Source organism: Gracilinanus agilis, chromosome X (assembly GCF_016433145.1).
Source record: "Gracilinanus agilis isolate LMUSP501 chromosome X, AgileGrace, whole genome shotgun sequence".
Lineage (NCBI taxonomy): Eukaryota > Metazoa > Chordata > Mammalia > Didelphimorphia > Didelphidae > Gracilinanus > Gracilinanus agilis.
In genome coordinates, this window is record NC_058136.1 from 78,944,282 (window position 1) to 78,962,105 (window position 17,824).

The 17,824-nt window shown below is 32.3% G+C and overlaps 1 protein-coding gene across 5 annotated transcripts in view; it reads left to right on the top strand.

The window, feature by feature from the left end:
- Positions 1–318: 318 nt before the first annotated feature.
- The window catches only part of LOC123253590 (methyl-CpG-binding protein 2-like), a 48,283-nt gene continuing 30,777 nt past the window's right edge, over positions 319–17,824 (top strand). The window contains exons 1-3 of one of the 5 annotated variants that reach the window (XM_044682760.1): positions 328–409; positions 7,575–7,677; positions 13,756–13,878. In XM_044682760.1, coding sequence (XP_044538695.1) covers positions 13,853–13,878 — 26 coding nt within the window. In that variant the 5' untranslated portion in view covers positions 328–409; positions 7,575–7,677; positions 13,756–13,852. Of the gene's footprint in view, positions 432–7,574; positions 7,678–13,755; positions 13,879–17,824 lie in introns of all 5 variants that reach the window. The other 4 variants (XM_044682761.1, XM_044682759.1, XM_044682762.1 and 1 more) reach the window with 4 other exon arrangements.

Genomic DNA, 17,824 nt, shown 5'->3' on the forward strand with positions numbered 1-17,824 from the left:
AAGTGTTAAGATCTATTAATTCAGAGTTGATTTAGCTGAAATCTTGGATTCTAGTTTGTTTTTATGTTTAATTTTAATTTTAAATATTTTTTGGTTAAGGAGCAACATTTCAAAAATTTTTTTTTTATTGGAACCAGTAAGTTGAGAAAACAGTCGTCACAAACTTCAGTATACGTCAGTTTTCTTTAATTTAAAACAAATCACAACATGCAGAATTCCAAGTATTGCTTCCGTGGTCCAATAAGGAAGGTAAAAAGGCCCTGCTTTTTCATTGGGTAAAGGGGAGGAAGGAGGGTCCCTTAGCGCGTGCCCAGCTTTTCAGTAGCGCGCTTCTGCTATCTGTAAAAAACCTTTGGAAAATGGCCGCCGTAAGAGTGATGAACGAAACGGGAGGCGAAGTGGAAAGACTGTGAGTAGTACCATGAATGCAGGTGCGGACTCGTTGGTAGGGGGTGGAAAAGGGATTGTCCCAAGTAATTTTAACTAGGCGGTTTGGGTTAGGGGATGTATTTTTTACCCATCCCCCATCTTTTCCGATCTCGTTCAACTTAAGCGAAATAGGCCCTTTTCTTTCGTCCACAGTTAAAAAAAAAATCCTTTTCCCCTAAGGATATTTTCCACTTTCTTTTTACAGCGCTTTCAAATACCTTTATAAAGATCATCTGCTTCTCACTTTTCACTATGATCTGTCTTAAAAAACAGCCACGCCCTTGCCACATAACCCATTTTACGTCCTTTGTTTATCACTTTATTTTAAGGAATAATTATTCTCTATTCATTTGTATGTAACCCTCTTCTGCACCGTATTCAGTTATTCACTTTTTCTAACCCTTCATTCTTCGCTAAATTACTCCCTCCCCCTTACTGCCATATCCTTTTGCACAATTTTCCTCTAGTGCGTCACAGTGGTTCTTCTCTTTCCTCCCACTGGTTTTGTTATTACTAACTACACGTTTATCATACTTTACTTACCAGTCCCATGCAGTATAAAAATAATTTCAGTCCTTTGAAAAATAGCAAGCCTAATAGTCTAAATTTATTAATTTTTATTTCTGGTCTAATGCCTAACCTAGGGTCTCAAACTAAAAGCCTTATTAATTTAAAATAATTAACTTTACTAACCATTTAAAACTTTGAAAGTAAGATCTCATTTCAACAAATAAATTATTTACCTAAATGCTGAGTACAGCCTTCCAAATATCCCCAAAGCGTGGTTTCTCTAAGAAAATCTAAAATACACGATTTTAAAAATAGTTCCTTATTAAACAAAATCCTAAACTCTGACCTTATTTATTGAAAAAAAAAATTTTTTTTTAACCCTTACTTTACGTTTTGGAGTCATTACTGTGTATTGGCTCCCAAGTCAGAAGAGTGGTAAGGGCTAGGCAATGGGGGTCAAGTGACTTGCCCAGGGTCACACAGCTGGGAAGTGTCTGAGGCTGGATTTGAACCTAGGACCTCTGGTCTCTAGGCCTGGCTCTCAATCCACTGAGCTACCCAGCTGCCCCTACTTTATTCCTTAACTTTTGATTTTCTCTTGCTTTTTCACTCTAAGTTAATTCCCAGTGAAAAACTTCATCTGCATGCCAGAGTATAAATAACTGCATTTTCTATTGTAAAAAAAGTTGAGATTTAGACACTTAAAAATTAATATAATTTTTATTTCCTTAATTTAATAAACTTGCCCTGGTAATTCAATACTACATATGAACCCAAATCTTAAAAAAAAATTTCACATTCAATTGTGTGTAAAATTAGCAACCTAACACAAAAATTTAAGTAGAAACTTCACAGTCCTCTTTACAAAACATAAAATTAACAAAAACATTCAATTTAAAGTCCCAAACATGTATTTTTATGGCCCATTTCTGAAAATTACATGCTCTTCTTAAATCATCACTTTTTAAAATGTACTTTATAGAAAAACAGTTGCAAATTCTTATTAATTTTCCCCAGTCATCTGCCATACCACTAATTTTTGCCTATTTGGATGATCTTTAAATTTGAATAGTATTCATCAGGTGTTAACCAACTACCTAACAACTCCTTTAAAACAAACTAATTCTCTATAAATAAAAGTATCTTTACAATAAAATTATAGTCTGAAATATTCTAAGTCCAATTCTTTAATGAAATCATGGAAAATTTATTTAAATATCCCCTATCAGCATTCCAATATTTGAGATTTTTTCAATTATCTACTCCTGGAATCAGATAGACTACTAGATCTGAAGTCAGAAAAACCAGATTTGGCCTCAGACATTTAATAGCTTCCATTATAACTTTTGGCACAGCACTTAACCTCTTTATGCCTCAGTTTCCTTAATTAAAAAATTGGTAGAATAACACCAATAGCTCTTGTAAATAAATTGGCATAAGTACCTGATACATTGTAAAATTTATAAAAATTCTTATTTTCTAATCCCTCTTAATTTGTGGTTGCTTATAAGGCTATTACCATTTTCACTTAAAAATTTTCTTTCTATTTTGAATATTAATTTAGGTGAAATTAATATATAAATGAATCATACAAATATCTTAACAATAATCTTTTAACTTGTTAATTTTTTTATTTTAATTTTGAATATTTTCTCCTAGTTAAATATTTCATATTCTTTCTGTCTCCCCCAATCCCTCTAACCCCCTTAGCAGACACAAAATTTCACTGGGTTTTACATATATCATTGATCAAGGCCTAATTCCATATTATTTATTATCTTGTAAAATATTACACACTGTCATTTTGAGAATTTAATAGACTATTATACTCTGCTTTTGTGAAAATATTTTAATAGTTGTGAATAAATAAGGTAGAACTCAATGTAATACTATTTTCTTTTATAATTTATAATTTTTAATCATTTAAGTAATTTTAAAATAGTTTTATTACTTAATGAAATTGTTCATTGGCTTGAGGAGTGGGGTGGGAGAAGGGGAGCAAAGAACATGAATCATGTAAACTTAGAAAAACATTGTAAATTAAATAAAATATTTCAAATTTAAAAATTTTTAAAAATTAAAAAATAAAATAGTTTTATTATCAATTATCAATCAAACACTCCCATTAAAATATCTATTATCAGACCAACAGCAAAAAAGACCTTCATTACATAGTTTATTCCCTTGGGGAAAAAACAAGCAACAAAAGTAACTACTATCAACATTATATAGTAATTAATTAAAGTCATGCAGATCAGGTCCAATAGCACAATAGTTATGTACAGGTTTGTCAAAAAGGTTTGTCATTATTAAACACTTCTTTCTCAGTTTGAAAGAAAAATTAGAATTGCAATGAAAGGTGATATTCATGATAGAATTAGGGTTAGGGAGATGATTATTTAGGAGGGGATAGTTTGCAGGAAAAGTCATACAATTAGCTTAAACTATGAAAAGGTAAAGATGAAAAAGGGAAATAAAAGGAGGGAAGGAGTATGATCTAGTGTTCTAACTTTGGGGTAGATGAAAGAGAATGACTGGAAATTTTTCATTGTCAAAAGGGGAATTAGAAAGGGTCAAATTTCTTCAGGAAAAGATTTTGGGGAAGGGTTGCAAGAAGCATTTTTTTGTAGGCATGGTCCCCAAGTCAATTTGTTTGGGAAATTATACATGTGTTTTAATAATAATGTGTTATAAATGTGTTTCACTGGGGGGAAATGATAGGCATCAAATACTGATTTGAAAAAAAAGTTTCTGTTTCTTTTTTTTTTTAACCCTTAACTTCTGTGTATTTGCTCCTAGGTGGAAGAGTGGTAAGGGTGGGCAATGGGGGTCAAGTGACTTGCCCAGGGTCACACAGCTGGGAATTGCCTGAGGCCGGAGTTGAAACTAGGACCTTCTGCCCCTAGACCTGACTTTCAATCCACTGAGCTACTCAGCTGCCCCACAAAAAAGTTTCTTATTAAAAAAGAAAGAATACAAAAAACTAAGAAGCAATATAAGCATTTCATTGCTAAAAAGCCAAATTTAATAAATAATTTAATAAAAGCTATACATATAAAATTAAATACAGAAATAGAACAATTCTGATTAAGAATATAAATTTTTTTGTACTTAGGTTTGAAATAGGTAGTAAGTGAAATTCTTTGAATAGTTCTGATATATAATTGAAATTAAATTGGGTTTTTAAATTAAAAAAAAATGAAACCTAAGGAGGCAGCTGGGTAGCTCAGTGGATTGAGAGCCAGCTCTAAAGATGGGAGGTCCTGGGTTCAAATGTGACCTCAGATACTTTCCAGCTGTGTGACCCTGGGCAAATCTTAATCCCATTACTTACCCTTATCACTCTTCTGCCTTAGAACCAATACACAGTATTGATTCTAAGACTGAAGGTAAGGATTTAAAGAAAAAATAAAATGAAGCCTAAGCCACAGTAAGTTATTTTTTACTTTATTTTATTTTTAAGTGTCTTGCCCAGGTTTACACAGCTGGGAAGTGTCTGAGGTCAGATTTGAACCCAGAACCTCCCATCTCTGGACCTGACTCTCAATCCACACAGTAAGTTATAAAAGTAATATGGTCCATAATTGAAGGATTTCTTCTTCATACGAAAAATTTCCTTCATGGCATTGGGAGTGAGAGACAGTAAAAATTTGTTAATTAAGACACCATAAGGGGGCAGCTGGGTAGCTCAGTGGATTAAGTGCTAGATCTAGAGACTTGAGGTCCTTCAAATCCGGCCTCAGACACTTCCCAGCTGGGTGACCCTGGGCAAGTCACTTGACCCCCATTGCCTACCCTTACCACTCTTCTCTTGGAGCCAATACACAGTATTGACTCCAAAACAGAAGGTAAGGGTTTAAAAAAAAAAAAGACACCATAAAGGACCATAAAAATGTGTCTTCATTTTGAAATGAATTTTGATGAGTGCCTTTTGCTAATATTGTCTTTGCACTAGCTTCCCTTTTGGGCAGTGTTAAATACCTTGGGTTGCAGTTGTGTATGGAACTTTGTCAGGTTGTGAATTATAGCAGTGGCACTGAAATAAAATACATGACCTAAAGTTTTGTCTGTATAATTATATATGTAATTATGTCTAGCATTTATATTATGCTCTGATTTTGCAAAGCACTGTGTATGATATTATTTTGAGAACATGATTTTATGTTATTAATATATCTTATAATTAGATTTTAGGGCTTTTATCTCAGTTTCTTAAATTCTTAGACTGGCTTGACTTTTGCTTTCTTAGTTTTAGATTTAATTTAAAAAATAACAGGAAAAATTATATCTTTTTTGAAAAATTCAGTTTTATCTTAATTTCTGAATTCTTCCTTCCACTTCCTTCCCCCACCCATATAGGAGACCAAAAAAAAAAGACATTTATAATGTAAGCACATGTGCAGCACCTCCCTCTTCCCCCAACACACTATGGTAATCCATTTTTTTGTTAGAAGAATAATGAAAAGGAACTATTGGTATCTAGGTGGCATGAATTTAGGGTAAGGGTTAGAGAGAAATCAAGAGATTCTGAATTCATATTTAATTTTAGATGCTTAACTAGCTATATAGATCTAGAGCGATTAGCTTTGTTGCTGCTTCTGTTTCCTCATCTGTAAAAGAGGATAATTGTACTTTAAAGAGGAGTTATGAGAACTTTGAAGTGTTATGTAAAACTAACTGCAATGATAACTTTGACGAGTATGACTCATTATAGTGAAATTTAGCAATAGATTGGAAGATTATCACTGTGTAATGATATTAAATTACAGAAAGGTTTTAATTTCCTAGGTAAGTATGTTTCTACTGGGCCCTAAATAGTAAGGAATTTTTTTGGGGGGATTATATCTTCATTTTTCATTTGAAGATACATCTTTCTTCTAAATGTTTTTACATATATTCAGGGGCAAGAACAATGCCAAATATTTTTATTAACATACTGTTTTACAATTTATAGCATCACAGAATGTGAAAATTGGGAGAGACCCATTCTGTTCTGTATCCAAATATCATCTCCAATAAAGGATTATGCAACATATGTTTGAAGACTTCTAGTAAAGGTTATCCTTTTTTTCTTAAGTGGATTCCGCCTTTGCATTTTGATGTACCTCTCTGCAACTTCTTCAAATTGTTCTTAGTTTTGTAGTCAAGGATTAAGAAAGACAACAAATATTTAGAATTTTTCAGGTACTATAAATGTTGGAGATGCAAGTAAAATAAAAAAGAAATCCTAATTGGCAAGCTAGGATACAAAAAGAAATGCTAAGAGGGGCGGCTGGGTAGCTCAGTGGATTGAGAGCCAGGCCTAGAGACAGGAGGTCCTAGGTTCAAATCCGGCCTCAGACACTTCCCAGTTGTGTGACCCTGGGCAAGTCACTTGACCCCCATTGCCTACCCTTACCAATCTTCCACCTATAAGTCAATACACACAGAAGTTAAGGGTTTAAAATTAAAAAAACAAAACAAAACAAAAAAAAAAAAAAAAAAAAAAAAAGAAATGCTAAGTGCTAAAGGGCATTTGCAGTCTGGAGATTTAAAAGTAGAAACTTTAAGTAAAATAAATAGAGATCTCTTTCAATATGACCATCTTTCCAGGCAGTTAATACCTTTTCTTTAAGTCTTCTCTCAGGTGAATATACACAGTTTTTTATATCAAAACTGATGTTCAAATTCTTTTCGGTCCTGATGACCTCCCTTGAAATGATCTGTAGGTAGTTATTACTTATAATGCATAGAATTTAATATATTTCAAATGTGTTCTGACAAAGTATGCAATCAGACTTTCTTCTTCTGTAATCTTGTACTTCTTAAAATTCATCATAGATGAATTTTCACTAAATTTGAGTTGTGTTTTAAAAGCTACTGTTGGAATTTACATTTTTTCTATTTAAATAGTACTCTCATTAAATCTCAAGTATCTACAAGTGGTAGAGCTATAAAAAGTACAGAGAGTGAAACAACCTTGCTCTGAAAGTGAATACATTCTGATGGACAAGAAAGCAAAAGACATAACAATATAGAGAATAAATGAAAAGTTTAAAAGTTAAATAGAACAAGGAATGGAAGAGTGTTTTATTTTTTTGGCCCAATATTCTGAAATATAGTTTTTAACTTACTCACAATCCTACTTATTTCTAACAACCATGTTATCTGCAGATTTTATAAGTTATAAATATATATATATGGTTATAAAAATAAAAACGTATTGTTGCATAAATTGATATTCAAGTTTTCTCTGAATCTGTTTAATTATTTTATCATCTGACATTTTCCTATCAGAAGAAAAAGAGACATGTCAGAACCTTTTTTTGTTGAAGTTCTGTTACTTTTTACTGATCAGTGTTACTTATTCCTTATAATTAAAAACCACTTAAAATTTATTTCTTATATTTTGCTAGAAATTGAAATTAAGGTCATTCCCTTAATGGATTATTCTATTAACCCTTTTTTAAAAAAAAGGTCAGACATTTGCTTGTTTTTAAAGTCTTTTGTGCTGCAGGATCTTCTGGCAATTAATGAAAAGTCTTATCTTTCAGATGTTGCTTGGCCCAACCTGGTGACCTAATATCATTGAATCATCTTCATGTTCTTCTGTTATTTTTCATGTATAATAACCATTTTTTCTCACTCTCTCTCAGATAGATCCAGAAGCAAACAGCTAATTGACAAGTATTTATTACGTATATACAGTGTGAGGTGTTTTGTTTGTGTATCCCCAGCACTTCGCTTAAATTCTATTAGGTATGACAACTTGTGCATATATTTATATGAGTATATACAAAATACACACAAACTCTTCTCTGGAGGTGGATAGCATTGCTTGTTATATATTAAGTCCCTACAGGATATATCTAGAAATATATTTCTCATTCTCTATATTAGTCCATAACTGTCAGGTGTAGGTGGTATTTATCTGGTCAAGTTGATCATGATTCTTAACTCTTTCAATACTGTTTAACAGTATTGCTGTTATGGTATAAATTATTCTCCTGGTTCTGTGTACTTCAGTTTGCATATTCCTAGATTTCAATGAAACACCAGTCCCTTTTATTATTTATAGCAACCCTCCGTTATTCCTTTACATTCTTTTACCACAATTTCTTCAGCCATTCTCAATTAAGGAGCATTCCATTAATCCAATTTTTTTGCCATCACAAAAAGAACTGCTAAATTTTTGCATTTAATGGTTCATTTCCCTTGAATTTCTTTGGAATATATGGGTCAGAATATATCATTGTATAGTAACTTTTTTTTTTAATCCTTAACTTCTGTGTATTGGCTCCTAGGTGGAAGAGTGGTAAGGGTGGGCTATGGGGGTCAAGTGACTTGCCCAGGGTCACCCAGCTGGGAAGTGTCTGAGGCCGGATTTGAACCTAGGACCTCCCGTCTCTAGGCCTGACTCTCAATCCACTGAGCTGCCTCCTATAGTAACTTTTTGGATATAGTTCTAAATTACTTTGCACAATGTCAAGATATTTCTGAAAACTCATTTTAGTTTTTTTAATGGCATTTTTATGTCATCTGCCAATTTTATATCATCTGTAAATATGCTAAATTGTCTTTTATGACTTCAGCCAATGGATTGAGAAAAATGTTAAATACAGACTGAAATTTAATCATTAATGATTTTTGGAATCCAGTACAGAGTTGTGTTTTTGCTAATCTTTGTTTTTTAAGAGGATAGGCTAAGCAGCTTTGTGAACTGCTCTTATAAAATCTTCCATTTAGAGTGTTTCTATTTCTATAGCTAGTGAGATCCTTTTGTCATTTATTTCAGAATACAATCTGTAATATTCTTTGCCTTTCAAAGGTTGAATTTTTTTTGTAGCATCTCTGGAATTTATTAGCCCCATGGCTTTTGGCAGAGAAAGTGCCAAATATGTTTACATTTTTGCACTGTCACCTTTTTATGTTTGTGAATACTAATTAATATTGATCCCAATATTCTTCTTTTGTTTTCCTAATAAATCTATGGTGAATTTATAATGTTAATGTTATTTGGTTAATTTGTCCTGGCTGCCCATCCCCCATAAATTTCTACCATGCTATAATAATAGATGATGTCTGTATAAATAAGCCTGGTTTATATCTATTTACATTTAAATTAGTTTCATTATATAAACTACAACAACTTTTCAGATATTGAATATAATTATTCAGTTGCAAAAACATTATAATGAAAAACTATTGCCTTTGGAGTCTTATTCTTCTCATTATTCATTCCATTTATTATTTTACTAAAAATCAGATTCTCAGGCCTTTTTTATTTCTCCTGTTAGCTTTTTTGGCAACCCTTTGTGACACATGGCCATGATATGTTTTCTTTTTGCCATGTGGGCTAATTGAGTGAACTTTATTTATGACAGACTTGTTAGCATTTTTTGTAATATAAAGCCATCCTATTCAATTCCATTGAAAATTAATTGTTTCCTGCTAGATCCTGAGGCAGGTTAGAGAAAGTTCTAAGAAGCACAATCATGAAAAAGTCTTATATTTAAAGCTAACTAATTAACCTTTCTCTTATCTCTGATTTTTTTTCCCTCTTGACTTTAGATGACATCTTGCTGCTTTGTAAGCTTCCATATTTATTTAACCCTTATATTTAGTTACCCCTTATATGAATCTAAGGAGTTTACTTTCCTTTGTTAGGAATTTTTTTTTAAACTCTTACTTTCCCTCTTGAAGTCAATACTGTGTATTGGCTCCAAGGCAGAAGAATGGTTAGGGTGGGCAATGGGGGTCAGGTGACTTGCCCAGGGTCACCCAGCTGGGAAGTGCCTGAGGCCGGAGTTGAACCCAGGACTTCCCATCTCTAGGCCTGGTTCTCAATCCACTGAGTTACCCAGCTGCCCCCCCCCCTTTTAAGAATTTAAGATTACTGCTAGACTGTAATGTTGACAAGCAATATTTTAATTCCTTTTATCATTTTGATAAAAATTATCTGAGAAGTGTGTTGACTAGCTACTACTTCCAGTCACTGAGTCAACACACAGACATGGTTATCTGAAAATTATATTTACTTTCAGAGTACATGCCCATGTTTGTATAAAATCAGAGGGCCCAGAGCATCAAAAACAGTATAGAAAGCCTTAATCTTGCAGGTGTTGTGACCTTCACGCTTTCAGGAATAGTGTCTAGAAACTCAAAATAGGGAAAGTAGGGCAGGATTTTATCATTGTGATAGCAAGAAGTAATGAATCAGTTTGTTTCTGTCACAGTTTTTTATTTATCTTAGGCAGCAAGAGATCAGTGCCAGAATATCTTTTGGTATTGTCCCTTCTTTTGGTAGATTACATAAGCATCCTTAAACCACATTTTTGTATTGTATATCCTATCATTTTCTTCTTGGATACTGAGTAACATAGATTTTTCTGATAGGCATTTCTATACATACTGTGAAGTATTGACTACCAAAATAAAGCAAAACTGATACAAGTATTAATATTATAAAACACTGTGATTCAAACTGACCCAGTCAATCCAATCCCAATCATATGTCCTTTCATGTTTAATCTCCTTCAAATATAACTCCACAGTGTGATTAAGTATTAGTTAATGTTAAGTTAATGTATAAAGTTAATATAAAATTTATTTTTTTAATTGAAAAATCACAGTTTGACTTTTTTTTTGGTCATTGTTCATTTTAAAGTAAAATATATGCTGTTAGAGATATAACAGTTTTTGTGTGTGCATTATTTATTAAAAAAAATAAAACTCTCGTTTTCCATCTTAGAATCAATACTATATATTAGTTCTAAAGCAAAAGAGCAGTAAGGACGAGGGAATGGAGGATCAAGTGACTTGCCCAGGGCCACACAGGTAGCAAGTTTCTGAGGGCCAGAATTGAACCTAAGACCTCCCATCTCTAGGCCTGGCTCTCAATCTGCTGAGCCACCCAGCTACCCCAAAAATATAATAGTTTTTTTAATATTGACAGCAGTCTTTAATATTTATTACTTACAAATTATAATTTTGCAGCATTCAAATCAAAAGAGGATTTCATGTACGAAGATATAGTTGCATTACCTTATTTATAATATTTCTATAGAACAAGAAAAAATAAACACAAATATATTATGGATTTAGAATATGAAACAGAACATATGGTCAGTAAAATGACCTAAATTCAGTTGGATGTATTTTTTATTTATCTCATATTGCAAATTATTTTCATTTTTGACATTCTGATACTTGTTGTACTCAGAGACCAGTATAGAGTAATTTTATTCCAATTACTTATACTTTTGGCAGTTTCTAAAATCACTTTATTGCCAAATTTCCTTTTAATTGTATTCTCCATTAAGAGCTGAAATATCACAATTATTCTAAAAAAGCACATCTTACTTTATCTTCTTGACACTAGAATCTACTCCATTTGTTCATCTGTCTCTCCTATATAAGATATCATAATTCTTTTTTTTACTGTGTTTCCTTCTGGCTTGGAATCAATAGTGTCTATTGGTGCCGAGGCATAATAGTGGTAAAAGCTGACTTAACCAGTGTCACACTGCTAGGATGTATGATGAAACCAAATTTGAACCCAGGACCTGGTTCTCAATCCACTGAGCCACCTAGCTACCCCCTAGAATATTATATTTCTAAAGGCCCATTTATTATTGGCACTTCAAACTGTAAGGCCTGCTACTTTTAGTAAGTCTGCTGCCAGAAGTGAACATGACACTCTTGCTATCTCATGTGGCCCTTTTAAAGTCTTCTGAAAAAGGAAATGGCATACAATCTTTTTAATAGTAACGAAATTATGAATATATATTAGAACCCATGTCCTTCTTATCATCTTTTAGGGACAGAATTTTATATACTATACTCAGATAATTACATGCTGAAAATTTATTTCTATATACTCTACTCAGTAATTGTTGTAACTTACTAGAATATTGTCAGTTTTAAATTATCTTCATGATTTCAGTTATTTTTCCACAAGAATAATATGCAAATTGGTGAAATAGAACTGAGAAATCTTGGGACGGATTTTAAATTTCTTTTAAGAATATTCACAAATTTATAGGCAGAGAAAATTTTCCATAGCCTTTTTATCTTAGTGAAACCGCAAATTTCATCAAATCTCTTAACTTGCCTTTATTACAATCTTGACTTTTTCCCTATCAGATCCCTAAGACTAATTTAAGAATTATTTACCTTTTTGCACTAAATCATTCCTAGAAAAAACCATTGCATTAAGGTAAGAAATGTTCTTTGGAAATTAAATTTTACTTATTCTATATTATTTGCCTCCTGATCTTAAAAAATCCCTTTTCCCATATAAAGAAAAGTTATTAACACAGCAGGTGTTAATTAGCACTAGTGAAGGCTTAAAATCTATTTTTTTCCTTGCTTTTGGATTTCCCTGATACTTTCAAACTAGTTTCAATTCTTATTGTTCTCTAGCCTCCCTTACATTAAAAGAAAACATTTGTCACTCCTGAGAGGAGTGAATGAAGAGTGTTCTTTATGTATGAGAAAGTTTTAGGGGTGAAAACCCCCCAAAACAATGAGGCTATTTAATTATTTTATAAACATATTGACTACATTTCCATAATTTTTGAAATTTGTAACAGATTTCCTTAGTTTATAAAGGTCATAAATTCATGCAGACTTTCCTTCTGAATTACTCTGAAAGTTGTGAAACCCTGCATTTTCCATACCTTTTATAAAACTTACCTCTCACAGAAAGTTATTGGGAAGTTGCTATTTATTGGAAATGTAAGTTTAGCATTAGATCTGCAGTAATTGATTTAGGTATGAAGCTACAACTTAAACATGAATTTAGGGTAAAAGATTCCTCTTATTATTATTAACCTATTAACCTTTTAACCAAATCTATTAATCTATTAACCAAATCAGAATTTCTATATGGATAGTAGATTTAACTAGGAATAATTTAACTTCCAATATACTTGTAATAGCCATAGTGACTAGAATTTAACCAAATTCACCAAAACCTGAAGGATTCCATAATGATCACAGATTAATTGTAAGTAACATAGATTCTTACTGACCACTAGAGAATTTTTTAGACCAGGTCAGATCAATGAAATCCTAAATGATAGATGAATGTACAAAATGCTAACCTATCTTCTAGCCTGTTCATTTTTCCTGCCCATTAATCTCCCTTGGTAAAATCAAAGTTTCCGTTGATTAGTCAGTGTTGCCAATCGTTGTCTCAATGTGAAGAAATGGTTATTTGCCCATACTCTTACAGTCAAGGTTTATCTGTAGCAAAGTCAGCTTATAGTATTAGCTTCAGTAGCCTTAGATAGAATGAGAACTAAACAACATAAAAAAGTGGAATTTTATAGAGAGCAAGAGGGTTAAGATAAGAATTTACCATCCCTGTAAGCCCAAATTAAAGGGAAGTGTTATCTCATTATGGTGCTGGCAAGAAGTCTGAGCCAACATTCTTTCCCATCTCAGTCTTTCTCATTGTAGTATAGTCTGAGCCAGAAACTTTCTTATCGCATCTTTTTCTGGGTGATAGATATCAGTTATTATGCCATTCCTTCTCTGACCATAGAACTTTCAGATTTTCTAGAAAAACCAATTTGCAGATTTTGCTAAAAGTTATAACATTATATTGGTCATTTCTGATGGTAGTGTTTATTTTAATTTTAATAACTTTGCTTCAAGAATTTTTTTTCTTTCTTAGTATAGAGCTCAGCACATAGAACTTGACACTTGATTGATTTGACTTATAGTAATGCATCATACAAAGTAGAGTGATTTCAATGTACCTGTTTTTCTAAAGAGACTGAAAGTCTTGAAGCACATAGAGGCTTTCAACTTGTTTTCTTTATTATATAGGCTTCTAAAAAAACCAGAATCATCAGTTCCTGTTTTGATGTGACATGTGAGTCAAGCAAATCTTGCCATCTTGCTTTTGTAGCTCCATCAGGATTCCATGGTAGCTGTGATGTTAGGGCTCAGGTAAGTAACTTTCTTGACTCTCCTCTTGTATCCTCTTCCTTTCCTTCTTTTCTCCTTCTTGTCTTTCACTCTTACAAAAAAAAATTCTACATCATTTCTTCTCAAAAATTTTTAGTATAGGTGGTAACTGATTTCTTTTGAAATAAGTTTAGGTGATCTTTAATTATATGCTTTTAACTAAAATTCCAGAAATTACGAGTAACTCCTTTTGTTACCTCTCAGTACTCATAATTAGTGTCTTCCCTTCTTTAGATTCATCTATGTAGTTGCCAAAGTGAATTTCCTAAAGTACAGTTCTGACCATATCTCTTGTTCATGATTATCTTTAGGATTAATTAATCACCATTATCACCTCTAGGATCAAATACAAAGTCATCTTTTTTTTTTTAACTCTTCCCTTTCTCCTTATAATCAATACTGTTTATTGGTTCAAAGGCAGTAGAGTGGTAAGGGCTAGATAATGGGAATTAAGTGACTGTCCCTGGCTCACACAGTTAGAGTATATCTGAGGCCAAATTTGAACCTAGGACCTCCTGTCTCTGGGCCTGGTTCTTAATCCACTGAGCCACCTAGCTGCCTCTTACAAAGGTCTTTTTAAAAATCCTTTACAACTTGGTCTCAATCTGCCTTTTAAGTCTTAAAAGACTAACCCCCATTATTTACCTTTATTTATGCCTTAGTTTTGCCAAAGTGATATTGGTTTTGTATATATTATACTCTATCACCTTTTTCCATATCTTCTGTTTAGAATCTGTGACTTCTTTCAAACCTTATCTAAATTCAACAGAATTGTCTTTTACAAATTATATTTTTATTTTGTTCATGTGTGTGTGTGGTTTTCTTCTCTTGTGTAGATAGCACTTCAAACTTTTTAACTGGATCTAAAAAATGAGGTGCACCTTTTCTTCAACTTAATTTTAGAAAATTGCCTGGAACCCTCAGAGTAACTAGTAAACATATAATCATTTAGTCAATATCTTGTAAAGGCAAGACTTAGACAAAAATCTTCCTAACAAAATAAGGTCAGCTCTCTCTTCTTACACATAATTTAAAAATAGTTATTATTTGGGTCCTTGACAACAGAGATTGTAACCTGTTTGTAATATTATTCCTAAGAGTGAGAAATCAAAGCCAAATGCATTTGGTAGATTTTGGAAAACAGTAGATATTCAAACCTGATGTAAGATACTTTTCAAAAGATTCTAATGCAACTTTCCCACTAAGTGTAATTTTGTTGACTCTGTCAGTATCATTGTTTTAAGATTTTATTTTTGTAAGGTTGAAAAAGTTTTTTATACCTATAGATTCTTATTATCAATTATAAGATAAGAAGAAGTAGTGGGTTTAAGTGATCCAAGGGTCATATAGTTAGTGTCTGAGGCTACATTTGAACGTTCAACCAGGACCTCCTGACTCTAGGCTGGAGTTTTATTTATTCTCTTTGCCACCAGCTGTCACTTTGAATGTTTTATTATTAACTGTGACTGTGTTATATACAGTGTATCTCATTTTCAGTTTTGTACTCTAATGTTGATAGACTACAAGAAGTTTTTTCTTAAGAGTTGGGCCATGATTTTTATGATTGGCATTATAGCTTACTTAATTGTACGACTCTATGGGATTTGGCTAATCTTTATGTTAGCTTATTTTATTTAGTTCAGTTTTGGAGTCAGTAAAGTCAGAGAAGTATGCTTTCATTTTGGCAGGATCTCTTCTTCCTCTTACAGTCCTCAAGAAAATAAAACCCTTTTTCACATTAGATTCTTAGAGCCCATTTTAAAAGACTTGGAAGATTATCCAACAGAAGTGCTTCTTTTTTGTTTTAACTTCAATTAGAATAGAAAAATTAAAGGAAGAACATATTCGAAAAGCAAAGAATTGGGAAAGTGATTTATAATACCTTAGAATTATGAGGAGAAAAAAAGAGGAGATGATTTAGAGAGGAAATTTTGGGAGAATGCGAGGTAAGGTTGAAAAAGGAAGAGAAAAATTGAAGTAAATAAAGAATTTAAATAAGAAAAAAAGATATTTGAAAAAGAAGAACTGAGTAGAGGGGCAGTAAGGTGACTCAATAGATAGAGCACCAGACCTAGAAGAGATTCTGGAGTCAAATGTAGCTCCTTATATCCTTTGACCATTTATATAAAGTTGTTGTCTTTAATTATTGTTTTATAAATTATCCTACTTGGTTCTGTGCCTTTCTCCATATATATTCATTCAGAACCTTCCCATGTTTCACAAAAATCATCCGTTTTGTATTTTTTTAGTATAAACCAATATTTTCTTATATTCATATGTAAAAAATAAGCATCTACTTATTAAATTATTAGAGATTGATGTTAAGTAATTTGGAAGTGTCTGATACTAAATTTTAACAAGTCCTGAGTCTAGGCCTGACTCGATTCACATCCTCACTCAGCTGGGCCAAGAGCATGCATTTCTTGTCCTTAATTATGAATTGCACTTTTAAACTTTTTTGTGTCATCTAATTTTTTCTATTTATGGCTTGTATTATTTTGTATTTGGGATACATATTTAGCATATATTTTAATTAAAAATTTTTATTCCGTACTCGGTGGGTGAAATTTATATCCTTGAGTGCATATATTAACAAATTAGAGAGGGCAAAGAACAGGGCATGCAGATTAAAAAACTAGAAAGGGAACAAATTAAAAATCCCCAGCTAAAGACCCAATTAGAGATTACAAAAATTAAAGGAGAAATCAATAAAATTGAAAGTAAAAGAACTATTGAATTAGTAAATAAGACTAGAAGCTGGTACTTTGAAAAAACAAACAAAATTGACAAAGTACTGGTCAATCTAATTTAAAAAAGGAAAGAAGAAAAACATCATCAGTATCAAAGATGAAAAGGGAGACCTCACCTCTAATGAAGAGGAAATCAAGGCAATCATTAAAAACTATTTTGTGCAATTATATGGCAATAAATATAGCAATCTAGGTGAGATGGATGAATATTTATAAAAATATAAATTGCCTAGATTAATAGTAGAAGAAATAGAATATTTAAGTATTCCCATATCAGAAAAAGAAATTGAACAAGCCATCAAAAGAACTCCCTAAGAAAAAAGTCCCCAGGGCCTGATGGATTCACAAGTGAATTCTATCAAACCTTCAAAGAACAACTAATTCCAATACTTTACAAACTATTTGACATAATAAGCAAAGAAGGAGTTCTAACAAATTTGTTTTATGACACAAATATGGTACTGATTCCAAAGTCAGGTAGATCAGAAACAGAAAAAGAAAACTACAGACCAATCTCCTTAATGAACATGGATGCAAAAATCTTAAACAGAATACTAGCAAAAAACTCCAGCAAGTAATTAAGAAGGTCATCCACCATGATCAGGTGGGATTTATACCAGGAATGCAAGGATGGTTCAACATCAGGAAAACCATTCACGTAATTGACCATATCAATAAGCAAACCAACAAAAACCACATGATTGTCTCAATAGATTCTGAAAAAGCCTTTGACAAAATACAACACCCATTCCTATTAAAAACCATGGAAAGTATAGGAATATAAGGACCTTTCATAAAAATAATAAACAGTATATATCTAAAATCATCAAGAAGCATCATATGCAATGGGGATAAATTAGAAGGCTTCCCAATAAGATCAGGAGTGAAACAAGGATGCCCATTATCACCTCTGTTATTTAACATTGTACTAGAAGCACTAGCAGTAGCAATTAGAGAATAAAAAGAAATTGAAGGTTTTAAAATAGGCAATGAGGAGACTAAGCTATCACTCTTCACGATATGATGGTCTACTTAAAAAATCCTAGAGAATCAACTAAAAAGCTAATAGAAATAATCAACAACTTTAGCAAAGTTGCAGGATACACAAAAATGCACATAAATCATCAACATTTCTATATATTTCCAACAAGTCACAGCAGCAAGAGGTAGAAAGAGAA